General features: G+C 25.9%; 2 protein-coding genes across 2 annotated transcripts; both read left to right on the plus strand.

Moving 5' to 3' along the window:
• Positions 1–858: 858 nt before the first annotated feature.
• LOC140671306 (uncharacterized) lies at positions 859–4153 on the plus strand. The gene is made up of 8 exons (XM_072902564.1): positions 859–993; positions 1557–1662; positions 2016–2277; positions 2417–2530; positions 2597–2687; positions 3582–3727; positions 3896–4028; positions 4088–4153. Exons 1-8 carry the CDS (start codon positions 859–861, stop codon positions 4151–4153), a joined length of 1053 nt encoding a protein of 350 aa, XP_072758665.1.
• Positions 4154–7861: 3708 nt separating this feature from the next.
• Positions 7862–12938, plus strand: LOC140671307 (uncharacterized). Its single transcript, XM_072902565.1, has 9 exons — positions 7862–8005; positions 9139–9252; positions 9435–9552; positions 11131–11392; positions 11529–11645; positions 11724–11814; positions 12321–12445; positions 12627–12759; positions 12885–12938. The coding sequence occupies exons 1-9, from the start codon at positions 7862–7864 to the stop codon at positions 12936–12938; spliced, it is 1158 nt and encodes a 385-aa protein (XP_072758666.1).
• Positions 12939–14857: the final 1919 nt, after the last annotated feature.

Below are 14857 nucleotides of genomic sequence, written 5' to 3' on the forward strand. Positions count from 1 at the left end.
AGAAACATTCAAAAAGTTTGAGCAGTTGGTCGTTGTTTATAAAAAAATTATATTATCAAAAAAAAATTTATAAATAGAATATAATTTTCTCACATCATGTATATTTAATAAAGCGTATTTTTAATGGATCTATTTATTAAAATGTGATACATTGAATGCAGGGGAAAGGCTACACCCCTCTCCCTGCACCCCCACTCCAACTAAAAAATGAACCCAACTCAACCTGTATCTAGAACATAAAATAGATTTTGCTTTGTAACACAGGTTGGGTTGGGTTAATTTTTTAAATGAGGAGGGAGTGCGAGAAAAGACGGGTATCAAATAATATGGTACCAAAAATTATATATAATACGTAAATAAAGTTAAAGATTTGTGTATATTTTAGAAACGTAAAATCAATTTAGGTTTATTTGAATAAATATTTTTAGTGCTATAAAATTTCTACACTATTAATACTCTTAAATAAAATCATTATTTAATATTATCATATTTAACACATTTAACATTATATAATATTAACACATAGTTATTGATCATAAATAATTATCTTTAGAAAAAGAGTTCCAATTTTATGCGTCAGTTGTTTAATTGTTTCTCTCATTATATTGATCGCATAATTAGAAACATTATTTCGAAAAACACTGTTGGAAAAATATGAATATTGCGATCTCAATGTAGCGAAGACTTACGTTGCCTTCTATTACACAAAATTTACAAATTTAATAATATTGTGTTACAATTTACAAAAGTATAAAAGTAAATAATATTTGATCGATCAATGGAAAAAGGAAGAAATAAACGTAACCCTTTTCAGCTACTTTACCAATCATATGTATTTCAGACGTCACAAGAGAAATTATGAACATTGAGTACTTTAATCTGAATAAGATTCTATTACTCCTTATTGGCCTGTGGCCTTACAAACAATCATATTTCACTCGATTTCAATTTATTTTTTTGTCCAGTATTCTGACAACAAATTTGATAGTTCAGGTAAATTTGAATAATAATAAATGATATTAATGTTATCATATTTGATGAAATACTGCCATTTTTTTAATAAAATTTACATGTCAAATTTTAAAGAGATTAACATAAACTGTTATATCAGTTCTGTTAAAATATGAGGATAAGTACATATACCCATATACGTGTATATATATCTATACATATATACATACATGTATGTACATGCATATATATATATATATATATATATATATATATATATATATATATACACATATATATTTTTTAATGCAAATTTATAAGTAAAATTACTAATTTGCAGGGTACAACATTTATCTCACAAAGATGTACTATAGAATTCATCGTTTAAGTCTTAGCTTCTATATTTTTCTCTGCAATTTGCGTGGTAAAGTACAACTTGTTCTATATAAATATCGAAAGTGTAAGTTAATAATAGTTTACAAAGTTTATGCAATTATGTGATAGCTTCTTTATTAGAATAAGTTTTTTCAATAAATTTTTATGTTATATTTTCTGGTATTATTTTATGTATAAGAACAAATATATAAAGTTGTTAAAAACAACAGATAAAGGATTCATTGGATCAATTACTGCATATATATAATGAGATAAGAGACAACAATGAAATTGCTATTATGACGAAATGTGGGTATAATGGTAAAACGTGTTACCGTTGTATTTACAAGTAAGAAAATTTTGTTAAATTTGCCTGTACAAGTTCTTGTTAATATGTAAGAGTTGTCAAGATTTCAGTTTTGGAAAATGGAAAAATGGATTTTGATAAAATACAATAATTTCTCCGTGTACATAATAATTAATAACAAATGTTTTTAAATTTTATATAAAGTCGTAGAAAAGATAACAATAATTATGAGATAAAAATCAATCACCAATTAATTAAATTAAGGGAAGAATTTTAAAGTTACAATTATAACATAGGCACACGACACAGTATAAAAATTAATTTTAAAAAACTCATATGATAAAAAAAATGATTATTTCGTTTTCTCACACTTTTGCAGTAGTTGGCGTTTGCACCGTATTTTTTGGTATTTCTATCGTGTTGTTCTGGCCGCAAATTTCCAACGTTACATTACCGACAAATGCGTCAAGATTATATCCCTTATTGATCACTACGGAATATTTTATCGATCAAGAGAAATATTATTATTTTATTATGTTTCACTTCTATACCACAGCTTGCATCCAGGGGCTTGTAATTATAGGGACAGGATCAATACTCGTTATGTATTGGGAACACATCGTTGGATTGTTCAAAATTGCCAGGTATGAACGTAAATATAAAGATACATATAATGTATCATTTTTAAACAAATGCTTAAATGAAACAATTTAAACTTAACCCGAGAAATGCATTCAGTTAATAAATTTTTGCGTACAGTTATAACACATACATTATTTCTAGCTATCGTATTGAACGCGCAATGAACATTGACATGCTACGAAATATTAATCAAAACCACACTTTGATATGCAAGGGTTTAATTTGTGCTGTAAACATTCATCTACAAGCTATGAAGTTTAGTATACACTCGATGTGCGTGAACTATATACACGTTTAATATTAATTTTTTTATTTTTAAAGCTTAACCAATTATTTTCTATCTAATTTTCAGACAATGATGTTCTGTTTAGTAATATTTATAGTTGGCTTGGTCAGCTTTAATCTATTTCGAGTAAGTTTTCTACTTTTCTCTCAAATTTATTGTTTAAAACTCTTTATATTGCGTTTTTAAAACAGAGGTTTTGCGTTGAAACGGTTGACCATTTGAGTTATGCGATTATTAAAAATAAACAGTTATATACATTTCCCTTCTTCGATTTTGGCGATCATTTAATCGATTAAGATCTGACATCTGGGATCTGTCTTTTGTTTGATATTTTTTGTACAATATAAATCAAGTCACAAGTGTCAGAACAAATGCTAATAGAAGAAAAAGTATTTTTTACCGAGTTCTGAGATAGAGATAAAAACAATATGATTGAAAGGGTATCATACATTCTGTAGTAAATATTGAAATCTAAAGAATCTTTTAAACAAAATTCAAAAGTATGTTTTTGATACTTTTCATTCCCCCCACCCCTCCCATAGAATGACGCCATAGTCCTTTAAATATTATGCTAGATATTGGAGATTTTTTTATTTTTAAATTTAATAAAATAAAAAAGTTACTTGAAATTACTTAAGAATACTTAAATATTTGATAATTATTTACTTTAGGAGAGGCAGCTCCAATGACCTTGACCTTGACATGTGTTGTCCTGAGTAATGTTTACACAATACATTGTCATTTGTAATTTCACACAATACATTGTCTAATTTTAAGATAGTAAAATATATAAAAATAAAAATAGATAAAACTAAAAATAAATATTAAAAAGAAAACGCTTTTTCTAAACTTTACCTCTAAATTTTTGTAAATTATTACGTAATACAGTAATACATGATCCGAAAACATATTTAGTGAGCACATCATTATGAGAAGTGATCATCTTCTTTCTTGTGTATAAAAAAAATAATTTTTTATTAAATTATTAAATTATCTTGAAATCTTATTAGAGTATCTTAGATTTTTCAGATTGTATCGTCTAAAGAGAATATTGTGGACTTGCTGTACCCTTCAGTATGTGCAACTACCACCATCTTATATATCTTCATAGACAACTATTTGGGTGAATGTGTGACAAATAACAGTGATGACATATTTACTTCCGCGTAAGAAATGTATTTGCACAACACATGCACAAAGATATCAAACTGTAACATTAAATGTAGAGATATCTTACACAAGCACGATACTCAAATTTACTAATAAAGAACTAATTCGAGATACATTAAAGAGATTTTCATGTAAATTTATTATTTAAAATATACGTTTTCTAGGTATAGCGTTCGGTGGTATGTAGCTTCATTGTACATACAGAAAATGATACTGTTCCTGTTACAAAGAAATTCGATAGTCTTTGCTCTTAAAACAGGTGGAGTGTTTGTTGCATCTATGCAGTGCTTTGCTTCGGTATGAAAAAAAAGATGTAAAATATATCTAGAAGAGTGCATAATAAACATAAAAATTAGATTTTTTTTATTCCAGCTGATAAGACTTCAGTGTCTTATTTTACAGTCATATATTCCACACAATGACGAGATTAATATAATTTTAGTTAAATGAAATCACGATAAAAGAAAAAATAAATATGGAAATTGTAATGAAGAAAAAAAATATATAACTCACATATTTTTCATATATTAGAAAAATAATAAAATTTATTTTTTTGACGTAGTTTAGATTATAGTTAGAGGCTTTCTTGTGCAGCGAATAAAAGAACGTAGTTATTAAATCTCTCTCTCTCTCTCTCTCTCTCTACACTTCTAAATAAATATTTATTGGTACATCCGTACAATCATTTAATTTGTAAAGTTTTAATAATACATATGTATGATACGTATGTGCACTAAATTAAAAAAAATATACATATATAATTTTTAATATAAAGAATGATATATTAATATAAATGCTATAAAAAATCTTCATTGCGTTAATTGTCTAACTTTTGTTTTTAATTCGAAAGCGCATTTTTACTTTGACTCGTTTTTGAGAAAATGTTTACATAAAGGTATAGTGCAGAATTGTTTTTACGCAAAAGGGAAAGGAACATTCACGCACGCGCTTTTAGGGTATCGATCGTTTAATCGTGCACACTTCATTTTTTTGAATCGCACGTGTTTGATCTCACGCTGGCACTTTGCGTACCTTTTTTTTTTGTATTACACATATTACAATAATTTGCTATTTTAAAAATGCTAGAAAAGGAAGAAAAATGACCAAGAATAAAGGAATAAGATAAAAATTTACTGAAAGAATATAGAAGTAAAGAATAGCAATATTCTTTTTCATGCTCTATGTAAATTGGAACATGTTAAATTATATTATCAAAGAAAAAAACCAAAAGACAATTTTTGAAAATAAAAATAGTTAAAGGAGAAGTGAGATTTGAGATAAAAGATACAGAAGAATCAAGTAATAATCTAAAAAAGATCGTTTTAGAGAAATAAAAAATCGAATAACAAAAAATAAAAACAGATGAGAAGAAAGAGATAATGAAATGTATATTTGTAGAAATGGAATGTTAGGAATGTTAAAATATTAATAGAAATAATAGAAGAACGTTTTAATTAAATAACGTTTTAATTTAAACGTTAAATCTTTAAAGTAGTACATTAGTTATTCGAAAGAATAGTAAAGACTCGAGAACAAATTTAACAGGAAAGATTGAGAATTTTACATAGATATAAGATATAGAAAATTGTGTATGATAAGAAATGAAAATATCTCAAAATACTTAAGACAACAAAATCAAAAGGATTTTCAAAAAATTATTTCTAGATTTATAATAGATGTAAAAACGAGGAACTTTGTAAGAAATTTTGAACAGGAAACGAAGGGAGTGAGCGTAATGTCATCGAATTTTTCGTAGTCACATATTCTGAAGTTTATAAAAAATAATCAATCGCTTAACAATATCGTGTAATGTTAATAAGATAGTCCTTTTATTGATTTTCTTTTTTGATATTCTGACAATCTTGACTATTTTCTTTCAAGTAGAACAATGTTTAAACTGTAAGGAAAGCTAAAGTTTATATAACACATACTTTTTTATTTTTTATCATATATTTCAATTATTTATAATTTATATCAAACTGTATTTACAACTAAAAAATTAAAAAATTTTCTATTATATATACAAAGTAAAGATAAAACAATACAGTACACAATAAAATAATAATAAACTTTGTAAAAAATTATTGAAAGATATAGAATAAGATAAAGATAAATAAAACTATTTTGTATATAAAAAAATTAATTTATAACGCGTTAATGTATGTATATTATCTTATATATTTCGTGTAAAATATGTATATGTTAGGCTCAAAGATGCAGGTTTGACGTTACATGATAAAAATACCTTGTTTCTTAGATACAATAATAGAAAAAAATCGATTGCTATTCTAATACAGAATTTAATGTTATCAGATAATTAATGATTTTTCTATTTAATTACTGCGCATATTGTTTTTTTTATATTCAATGAGGAAATCTACTGCAATTTTACAATAATTTACTTAGCTTAGCGAAATTATATATTTGGCCTACGAATTTATCTCGTCCACCAGGACTCGATAAACACACTGACAAGTCTTTTTAGGTCTCTTTCGCTTCAACAATCCCTTTTTACTTATTTGTATGTTTAGCACTTAGGGTAATTCCTCCAACATCGCTTATCCGACCCTCTCAACCATAATTTCATATTTTTGCCCGGTGAATCGTTGTCAGTGACGTTGTATATGTGACACTGACATATAATATTTATATTATTTAATTTAGTTTTTTAAATTTCCTTATAATTAATAATTACTTTTATTATATTTTTAATTTAATTTAATTTCACATTATGTATATTTATAAATAATTGCTTTTAATTTAATAATTTAACAGTAATTTTTTCAAATAAATGATATACATTATTTTCTGTTGTATTTTTCTTTTCTTTAATACTGCTTTCAAATATAATATTATAATATAAAAATAATATAAAGTTTATTCCGTTTTATTATTGAAAAAAATCTAATTAAAAAATCTATTCGTAACTTGATCTTTCGTCATCTTATTAATCCATTATTAAAAGTCATTCTATCTGCATGTGGTGTCGAAATGACAAAATTAACACTTTCTTAAGAAAACCTAATTTTCTAAAAATAATAATTTATTTATTAATTTTTCAATTATTATATATGATAAACAAAAGCTTTAAAAAATTTGAAAAAATAAATTAATTTTATAAAAATGTTCATAAAAATTAGGAAAAATCAACAAACTTTAAAATCATATTATTTTATTTTCGCTTTCTTTAAAATGTACAAGAACTTTGTTTTTCTTTCAAAAACATATTATAAATCAGTCTCAAAATATACACTTATATAATAAAAGACAGAAAGAGAGAGAGAGAGAGAGAGAGAGAGAGAGAGAGAGAGAGAGAGAGAGAAAGAAAGAGACAGAGGAAGAGAGAGAGAGAAAACGAAAAGACAATTATATTTAAATTAAGTAAATTAATATTTTTTATTAAAATAAAAAAATTTTAAATTAAATAAATTTTAAAAATTGAGAGAAACTCGAGAGAATCTCTATTAAATTTGACTTACCAACATTACACGCAGACACGTACACATATGAATATACACGTATATATAATTCAACGTAAGACAATTTATTTATAAATACACAATTTCTAATACAAATTTCAAAATATTGAATTAATAAACAAAAATACTTTATAAATAAAATTAAAAAATTATTAAAAATGCCGTACGTAATTCTGATTAATTCGGAAATAGCACAAGCTGTAAAACCGAAAGATACTGAAAAGCTCAAAACTGAATATTCTTCTCGAGGAGTTTATGTTATGGAGAGAAGTGTATGTTACGAATGCGCACAAGAAACTGAAGTGTGTGAAATTGTGGTATAAAAAAAGTGACCATTATGCGTGCGCGACTTTTGCGTAAATATTCTCAATGAATGTATTTTCTTATTTTCTTATGGAAAAAAAGACATTCGGTTAATTTCATTTATTATATCGATCGCATAGATAGAGACTGTATTCCGAGTAAGATAAAGAAAATGCACAAGATAATATCTTATGTCGCCTTGTATCATACGAAATTAAGTAATTTGTGCTAAAATTTACACCAAAAAAAAAACAGTAAATAATAGTTGATCGATCAATGGAAAAGAGGGGATAAGAGTAACTCGTCAGCTACTCCACCATTCATACACGTCTCACTCCTTTGAAAAAAATGATCGACATCGAGACTAAATTCTTTCATTTGAACAAGATTCTTCTACTCGCTGTTGGCCTGTGGCCTTACCAACAATCAAACTTTACTCGATTTCAATTTATTTGTCTATCTGGTATTCTAACGACAAACGTTATATTTCAGGTAAGTTTTAATAGATTCAGTAAATATTTCCATATGATTAATTACTGTGAAGCAATATTTTTTTATATTTTTGATATAGAATTTGAATATCATAAATTAGATATACATGAAATTATTATGTCAACTATATTACAATTGTATATAATAGTAACACTTTGCTTATAGTTCAGTTATATAATATATATACATACACATACATATATTATATACACATACATATAATATATATACATACATTAATATATATATAATTTTTCTTTGAGTTGCAATGGTTTCAAAATAGTCAAATTTTTAGGGTATGAAAAGCGTTCCTAAAAGAATAAATATTAAACATTTACCCAGATGTAGAATTCTACATATACGTGCAGTCTATTTTTTTTAATGTTTATATTATAAATGAAATTATAAAAAATCTGTCATAAATATTATCAATTCTGAGAAAAGATTTAATAATATAAAATACACATTTTATGTGTTTATGTTCTTTCTCTATGTGTGTGTGTGTGTGTGTGTGTGTGTGTGTGTGTGTGTGTGTGTGTGTGTGTGTGTGTTTGTGTGTGTATACGAATAACTTTAGAGAAATAAAAAAATAATAAACATATAGTATATAAATAAGCTCTCCTGATAAAAAAATCAAAATTGGAATAAACAAACCAATTAGAACCAAGATGTAGCAAATAGATGTAATGAAGTATTAAATATCAAAGAAATGCGACTTTATTTTTATTTTCCATTTTAAATGGTACACTCACCTGTAAAAGTTTGATCAATGCCACTATATACATGGAAGAGGGTTAGGTGAAGCGTCAAAGAGGGAAGAGTTAGGTCTGTCTTCGTCGTACAATTGAATGCAAAAGTTTTGCTGTGCTATCAGAGCATATGTATACCTCTGTTATCTTACAAGCAAGGTAAAATTTTAATAAATTTTTGACGTTGTCTGTACTACTGTATACACAGTATGTAACTTGTAACGTTCTGCGCAGACACAATAACGAAAGAAGAAAAGAAAATAAATCGTCAAGTTATTACGTACTACTTTCTGCGTCCTGGCTCTAATGGACCTGTTTCTTTTTCCAATTTTGATTTAAGAGAACTTTTCAGTGTAAATTTGTAAGTAAAATTATTATTTGCAGTGTACCATATTTATCTCACAAAGATGTACTCCGGACCTCTTTACCAAAGTTCTGTCTTCCGTAATTTTCTATCTTCTCTTTGTAATCAAATACAGCATGTTCTCTGTCAAAGCAGTAAGTTGGTAGCTTACAGAGTTGAAAACTTATATAGCTTAAATACAGTTAATAACTTTATGAGTTGACTCATAGTTTACTTATCTGACGGGATAAACATACTTGTCGAATAAATTTTTACGTTTTTATGCTTTCCGTCTTATTAAGTAAAAAATCAATATATAAAATTGCTAAAACAATAGGTGAGGGATGTATTGGAAGAACTACTACATGTATATAATAAGTTAACAGATAAAACAGAAATTGCTATTGTAGACGAATATAGACGTAATAGCAAACGTTATACCATTGCACTTTCAAGTAAGACAATCTTCTTAACCCGCAAGAACTGTCAAGATTTCACTTTCAGAAAATCGAAAAACTGGAAAATGATTTTACAATTATAATAATCTTTCTGTGTACACGTATTTATTATTAATTCTCTTTGGGATTATAAAAATAGTAGTAATATTTTTTTAGTTCTTTCCTTTTATATATAAATTAAAAACAAAATTAAATTTAAGATTATTAACCAGGAAAAAATATCAATATATATATATATTTACATATATATATATATTATATATGTGAGAGAGAGTGTGTGTGTGTGTGTGAGAGAAAGAGAAGATGCATTTGTTTTATGTACGCGTGATTGGTGTGTACGTATGATTGATGCATGATTGGCAGCGAAATGCGCGACGCGCGTATGCATACATGAGAGCGCGACATAAGTCCGCGACAATTGAATAGCAAAAAAAAAATATTATGACACATCAGGAGAAGACATTAAGACATTAGTGTGTGTGCAGTTTTATCGCGAGGTTTCTTTTTGAGGTGATTTAATTTTCCGTTTGATTAGTGTCCCTTTTCTTTCGGGATAGTTTAACTATTTAATAAATAGCAAGAAAATATTATCCCACATATATATATATATATATATATATATATATAGATATATTCAATACAAATAAATATTATATATAAAATATGTCCATATATGTTTCTTGTGTATAATCATTGTTGTATATACAAGAAAAATAGTAAAAAATAAATGAATAAAAAAATAATCAAAAGAAATTTTTTTTGGAACAACACATGTTTTAAGAAGTCAGACAATATTATTTAAACGTTATTATACAGAATGCTGCCAGGTTACATAGCTAAACTTGAAATATGCATTTAGGATTCAAAACAAAATAAATTTTTTCTAGAACACTTTCTTCACAAACGTTTCCTTCAAAAAATATTAACTTCTTAAGTTACAGAATTATGGAAATAAATAATGTTGAAATAATCTTTTAGATTTATTCTCTTTTTTGTTTTACAGTAATTAATATTTAATTGTTAAATGTTTTGTTGATGGTCCCTAACCCGAAGGCATGTATCAATCGATGAGAGAACGACTGACATTCAAAACAAAAAAAAAAGAGACATTTCGACATTATTCATTCTGTAAAACTTAAACAAAGGGTTTTTGAACATACTTCCAAAGAGTTTTCTTTTGTTTTAAGGTCTTAAATACATAATTCAAGTTTGGAAAATTAATTCAAAAACACTCTGGATCTACATTTTTATATGCGCAATTTCGTCTCACTTATTCAAATTTCTAAATTTTTTCTAAAAAAAAAAATGGTAAAATTATTCTTTTATTTTTCAATTATTCTTATTATTTTATTTATCTCTTTTTTGTATATACGGACAGAGATTGCACAAGAGAAAAAAAACATATATAAACATATGTTATAATATACATATAATTACAAAAATAAATTTATATTTGATTGTATATAAATTTTTTCCCGGATGTCTATATACATAAATATAAGATAACGTATAAATCAATGTAAAACTTATATAGAAGAAATTTAAATGGCAATATATTTTCTAACACCTTTTTAGTGTATGCCGTTATCATAATGTTGATTTTTATTGTTGCATCACTTTGGTCGAATATTTTGAACATTTTTTTCCCGACAAACGTGTCAATATCACATCACTTGCTAATTATGACGGAATATTTTTTTGATGAAGAAGAATATTTTTATATTATACTACTTCACTCTATTGCATCGGTGTGTATTGGAGCAACTACAGTGGTAGCGACAGGAACAATGTTTCTCTCGTACCTTCAACATGTTTGTGGAATGTTCAAAATTGCCAGGTATCAGCAGGTGAACGCAAAAATGGCCATATAGATTCGGATAATTTTCAAAAAAATCAGTTAAATTTAATCAAAAACAATTATTCTCTATTTGATAAATATTTGTAAATAATTACAACACGAACATTATTTATAGTTATTGTATCCAATGTGCAATGAGCATGGACATGTTACAAAATATTAATCTCAGAAAACAAATTTTGATATTTAAGGGTTTAATTTGTGCTGTAAATATTCATCGAGAAGCTATGAAGTTTGTATAAACTCGATAATCAAAATACGTTATATGTAGACATACATATTACATTAATAAATTTTTTTATTTTTATAGATTGTCCAAACACTTGCAATACAGTTGTGAAACAATGATGTTTTGTTTAATATTATTTGGAGTAGTCTCGCTGAGCCTCAATTTATTTCGAGTAAGATTTCTAATTCATTGTTATTATACATCTACTCTCGGCCGATAACATGCATAAGATGTACAGAAATACAAATGTTTTATTATATTATTACGTGACAGTATTCTTTATTAAGTACAGCTAGAGTCGCTTATTTTAATGAAAAAAACAAAACAAAATAATTATTATTTTTTAACTATTGCAATCTATAAATTTTTGGTAATTATTTACTTTTTAAGAAATAACAATCGACGGTTAAAACCTTTTGAACATTATGCAGGACAGTGACCTTGACAACATATGTCAAGATCAAGGTCATTGAAGCTGCCTTTCCTATAGTAAATAATTACCAAATTTTTTATTGCAAAAAAATTATTTTTAATATATTTTACAGGTATTTTAAATGTGCTATGACTCTAATATACCATTGTAGAATTTTTATTGCAATTAATCAATATATAATATTAAGTATATTATTAGAACTATTATTAAATTATTGAGGATCAAATAATTTTCAATTTTTTCAGATAGCATCTGCAGAGGAAGTAATATTACCCTTTCTATTTACTTGTGGCACTATCTTGTATGTGTTTTTAGCCAATTATGTCTGTCAAATTGTAATGAATCACAATCATCACGTATATATTATCGCGTAAGAAACGAATCTACACTAAAAAATATGCAGTATGCACAAGGAGTCACACTTACATTAAATGTAGAAATCAATAACTCAGCTCAACAAGCATAATGTTGAAGTTAACAAATACAAAACATTTTGCAAAACACTTCAGAGATTTTATCGGAAAAATTGTCACTTGTAATTCATTTTCTAGATATAATGCTCGATGGTATGTAGCTCCATTGCATATACAACGAATGATACTGTTTCTGTTACAAAGAGAATCGAAAACTTTTAATTTGTGCGTCGGTGGATTGTTTATTCCATCTATAAAGAATTTTACTACGGTATGAGAAAAGATGTAATAAAATATGTACATATATTAAAATATATAGCATATGTGATAAAAGTGATAACTATAATAAGCAGCATAAATAATAGTCTCAAAAAAATGAGATAAATTTCATTGCAGCTCCTGAAGACTTCGATATCTTATTTTACAGTCATATATTCTACACGGAAATAAGATTATAATAGTTTGAATTAAATAAAATTAAGAGATAAAAGAGACAGCATAATAAAGAAACATTATAATTAAAAAACAAAATATTGTGTTTTTATTATAATTATGTGTGCGTGCGTGCGTGCGTGCGTGCGTGCGAGCTGAACAAAATGCAAAATTTGTTTTATACTTTCTGGGCCTGTTACGTGCCTAAAAAAAATCTGCGAAAATTTTAAACTTTCCAATGTGAAAACTTACAGTTTTCTCTGTAAAATCATTTTTTTTATTTGTTAACAATTTTTTTACTGAGTTGCCTTTCATCAAATAAAAAGTGAACACCTTGACTTTGATTGTTAATAACTTCGTATCGTATACCGCTATGAGCAAAAAAGATTCTTAAAGCTGACCCTTTGCTCTATTAAACGGAATAATAATCAGATTTTTTAAACAAACATTTAATCATGCTATAAATGAATAAAAGTAACATAAAAATTCTCAACTTTTCCTTTTTTTTTTTTAAGAAAGCAATTGTGTGGATTAATCACAAATTTTTGAACTACACGTTTTCTTACACTTTGAAGTACACTATATTTGACAAAGAATGGTCGAATAGCTATAAGATTTTTTCATGATGGTCACTATAATTTTATGAGACAAAATGTACTAGAAATTGTGAAATTGCTTAATTTCAGTAAGAAAAAATGGGAAATAAAGTCAATTAATGTTAAAAAATTGGTTTCCAGTACATTGACACTACATTGTGTTTTACTAATTGTAAGTGGCAGTAAGAGGAACAAAAACATTTTTTTATTTTTTTTCCATTAAAATTTAAAAAAATTTCAAAACCGCAAAAATTTCAAGGTTTAAAACTCCTTTCTTTTAAATTTAAGTTTCGTTCATTTTTATCAAAGTTACAGCTGTTTGAACTTTGTCTATTTTTAAAAAAAATGTAAATGTTTTCTTTCTAATTATTGTGCAGTATGTATATATAAAGCATAGATAAAGCACAGCATAATACACAAGAAAGTAATAAACTTTGTAAAAATTAATTAAAAAATATAGAATAAAACTGTTCCGTACATAAAAAAACTAGAAAATGAATTTATAATGCATTAACTATATGTACATTATCTTATATATGTAAATTTGGTGTAAAATAAGTATACAAGAACGTATGTAAATATTCTGTGAAAGAAATTAAAAATGTAATATTTTACAAGTAATTTATTAGATAGAACTTCATTATTTTAAATTACTTTATTATAAATTATTGCTTTGTGTAAATACATTAGAATGTGAATAAGCTTTTTACATACTATAGCAATAGAAAAAAATTGATTGCTATTCTAGAAGATTTAATAATGTCAAATAATTAAAAATAATTATAATTTAATTACTGCACATATTGTTTTTTTTATTCAATGAGAAAATCTAATGCAATTTTACGATTACTTATTTGGCTCGGTAAAATGTATTTGACTTGCAAATCCATGTTTTTTAGGTGTTAGTACTCTATAAACGTACTAACCAGTCTTTAGGTCTCTTTCACTTCAACAGTCCCTTTTTCTTTGTACGTTTGACACGTGGGGTGAGTTCTGAGTCCTAACATCGCTTGTCCGGCCCCACTCAACCGTATCGTCATGTTTTTGCTCGGTAAATCGTTGTCATTGACGTTGTATTAGTGACATTGACATATGATATTTATATTATTTAATTTAGTTTCTTAAATATTTCTAAATAATTAATAATTATTTCTATTATACTTCTAATTTAATATAATTTTACATTATGTATATTTATAAATAATTGCTTTTAATTTAATATTTTAATAATAATTTTTTCAAGTAGATAATATAAATTTTATGTTGTATTTTTCTTTATGTTTATGTTCCTTATATTTTAATACTGCTTTCGAATATAATGTTATAATATAAAAACAATAT

This window comes from Anoplolepis gracilipes, chromosome 11 (assembly GCF_047496725.1).
Source record: "Anoplolepis gracilipes chromosome 11, ASM4749672v1, whole genome shotgun sequence".
NCBI classification, from domain to species: Eukaryota; Metazoa; Arthropoda; class Insecta; order Hymenoptera; family Formicidae; genus Anoplolepis; species Anoplolepis gracilipes.